The sequence below is a fragment of the Gallinula chloropus genome, assembly GCF_964237585.1.
Source record: "Gallinula chloropus genome assembly, chromosome: 25".
In the NCBI taxonomy this organism is placed as follows: Eukaryota; Metazoa; Chordata; class Aves; order Gruiformes; family Rallidae; genus Gallinula; species Gallinula chloropus.
Window position 1 is genome coordinate 3,657,188 of NC_140110.1, and position 2,950 is coordinate 3,660,137.

Genomic DNA, 2,950 nt, shown 5'->3' on the forward strand with positions numbered 1-2,950 from the left:
TTTCAGGCTGAGCCTTCTCATTGGCAGCCCAACCCATGGCGAGGAGAAACCCCTGAGTGCCTGTCTGTCTGTCCCTGTCCTTCCAGCCTGGGCTGGAGCATTTCTCCCTGTTTCCACTCCTGTCCTTACTGTCTTTCTCCCCCCGTGTCAGTGCCGCTCATCGTCTGTGTGTGGGCAGCTGCAATGAGCCCTGTGAGTGGGGAGTGGGGAGCTGAGATGCTCCTTGGGTAGGATGAGACTGCAGGAGGGCTTTGGAGCTCTGCCCTGCGACACTGGATTCCTCAGCTCTCTGTGGGGTCCAGTTTCTTCTGTGGGGAACAGCAGGGTGTGATCACAGAGCGTCCAGCACAGGGCAGCTGAGACCAGGGCTGATGGACAGAGCAGCTCTCCCCACTCTGCACTCAGGGGAAGGTTTCACTGGCACTGCAGCAGCAATGTCAGGGAGTCCTGACAGAAGAAACACTCCTCAGGTACAGGCAGGAGAAAACCCAAGCTCCAAAGCTCTGCTCTGCCCTTGGGTGAAACTGGAGTGACAGTGCTGAAAAGCTCATTCCTATCCACAGGGGATTTAGTCTGAGATCACACCAGCCTTCTATTTCCTTACTGCTGCAAGGCAGGACTGAGTTCTGAAATTCCTAGAGCTCACTCTCCTCCAGCTGGTACCTTGTTTGATCCAACAGAAAACAGAATTTTCAAAAGGGACCTGCCAAAAGTCCTCCTGAATACAGAGAGAGTCAGTTTGAGAGAATTCCCTATTAATTGGAAGAGGTTTTCCTTACATCATTTTCTGGCTCTTCTAGTGTCTTCCTGGCCTGTAACCTCATGAGGGAGCACACAAGAAGTCCCAGTAACCTTGGGGCTCAGGTCTGTCCTAGACAAGAGAACAGTCCTAAAAGTGCCTGACGTCATTTTTTGGCTCTACCAGCATCCACCTGTGAACATGCTAAACATCCAGCAATATCCCCCAAACAAAAGATGCAAGGGCTGAAAGATATTCCTGGCCTGTAACCTCCCTATGTAGAGTACAAACAGGACCACTAATTTTGGGGCTCAGGGCTTTTACTTCCAAGGGATTGGTCCTAACAGTTCCTGACTTCATTTTCAGGCTTTACCAGAAACAGCCTTCAAATATGCTAAACATCCACCAATTCTACTGAAATTAAATGTGCAGGGGCTGAAAGATGTTGCTGGTATGAAACCTCCTCAGGAATTAGATGAGAAGCACCAGTAACTTTGGGGCTCAGCATGCTCCTTCCCAAGGGAACAATCCTAACAATGCCGAATGTCATTAAGAGAAATTGCAAGAGTTTTTCCTCGAAGAAGATTTCCCTAATTTCTCACTGTGCCTTTTCCTTCTTGGACAGGTCTCCACACTTGATGGTAGCAGATGTCCAACAGCAGCAGCTCCATCAGCCAGTTCCTCCTCCTGCCCTTTGCAGACACACGGGAGCTGCAGCTCCTGCACTTCTGCCTCTTCCTGGGCATCTACCTGGCTGCTCTCCTGGGCAATGGCCTCATCATCATCACCATAGTCCGTGACCACCACCTCCACACCCCCATGTACTTCTTCCTCCTCAACCTCTCTGTTCTTGACCTTGGCTGCATCTCCACGACAGTTCCCAAATCCATGGCCAATTCCTTGTGGGACACCAGGGCCATTTCCTACACAGGATGTCTGGCTCAACTCTTTTTCTTTGTGTTTTTGATCGTCACAGAGCACTTTCTTCTCACTGTCATGGCCTATGACCGCTACATTGCCATCTGCCACCCCCTGCACTACGGGATCCTCCTGGGCAGCAGAGCTTGTGTCCACATGGCAGCAGCTGCCTGGGCCAGTGGGTTTCTCAATTCTGTGCTGCACACAGCCAATACATTTTCCCTCCCCCTCTGCCATGGCAATGCTGTTGACCAGTTCTTCTGTGAAATCCCCCAGATCCTCAAGATCTCCTGTTCAGATGCCTACCTCAGGGAAACTGGACTCATTGTGGTCAGTGCCAGCTTAGTTTTCGGGTGTTTTGTGTTCATTGTGGTGTCCTATGTGCAGATCTTCAGGGCTGTGCTGAGGATCCCCTCACAGCAGGGACGGCACAAAGCCTTTTCCACCTGCCTCCCTCACCTGACTGTGGTCTCCCTGTTTGTCAGCACTGCTCTGTTTGCCAACCTGAAGCCTCACTCCATCTCCTTCCTATTTCTGGATCTGGTAGTGACATTTCTATACTCAGTGGTTCCATCAGCAGTGAACCCCCTCATCTACAGCATGAGGAACCAGGAGCTCAAGGATGCTGTGTGGAAACTAATGACTGGATGTTTCTAAGCAGGAATAAACTGCTCATATTCTTCTGCATATGACTGGCCATGGAACTCACATTAGGACAAAACTGATTTAGTATGGGTTTTGTTGTTGGTTTCTTTTTTATTCTGTTTTGTCTAAACCATAATAACATGGTCCACATTTATCCCATTCCAAATTAAATATCTTCTGATCTTGTGTGACCCAGATACTGCCTAATGATGAGCTGTGCTTGCTTTGCATCATGTCTGCCTGCAAGGGGCACATTTATTTATTTATTTATTACTTATATTTGAAAACATTTTTCTTAAGCTGAATCACTTGACTACTTTGGATTTTCCAGGATTGGTACTGATGGTAGTCGAAGAAATACTCACCTTCCCCTGTACCTGCATTGCTGCTAGTCTGTCTCTTTCATTTCCGTCATCATTCAGGTGTTTCCACCTCCCCTAAGATGTCCATGTCTAAGGACATCTTTTCAGCAGACTAGGTGGATGTATGAACTTCACTTTGCTCACAGTTTTCCACCTCTGCTTGCTCTTTGGTCATTCAGATGCCACTTGGCTGTCTGATCTCTGCTTTGACCTTAAGAAGTCTAATGAACTGCTCTGTTATGTCCTGGTTTTGACCAGGATAGAGTTAACTTTCTTTCCAGCAGCC

At 48.5% G+C, this 2,950-nt stretch overlaps 1 protein-coding gene across 1 annotated transcript; it reads left to right on the forward strand.

Annotated features, from left to right (window-relative positions):
• Window positions 1-1,387: 1,387 nt before the first annotated feature.
• Window positions 1,388-2,314, forward strand: LOC311200853 (olfactory receptor 14A16-like; the record flags this gene model as incomplete). Its single annotated transcript, XM_084275158.1, has 1 exon — window positions 1,388-2,314. The coding sequence occupies one exon, from the start codon at window positions 1,388-1,390 to the stop codon at window positions 2,312-2,314; it is 927 nt and encodes a 308-aa protein (XP_084131284.1).
• Window positions 2,315-2,950: the final 636 nt, after the last annotated feature.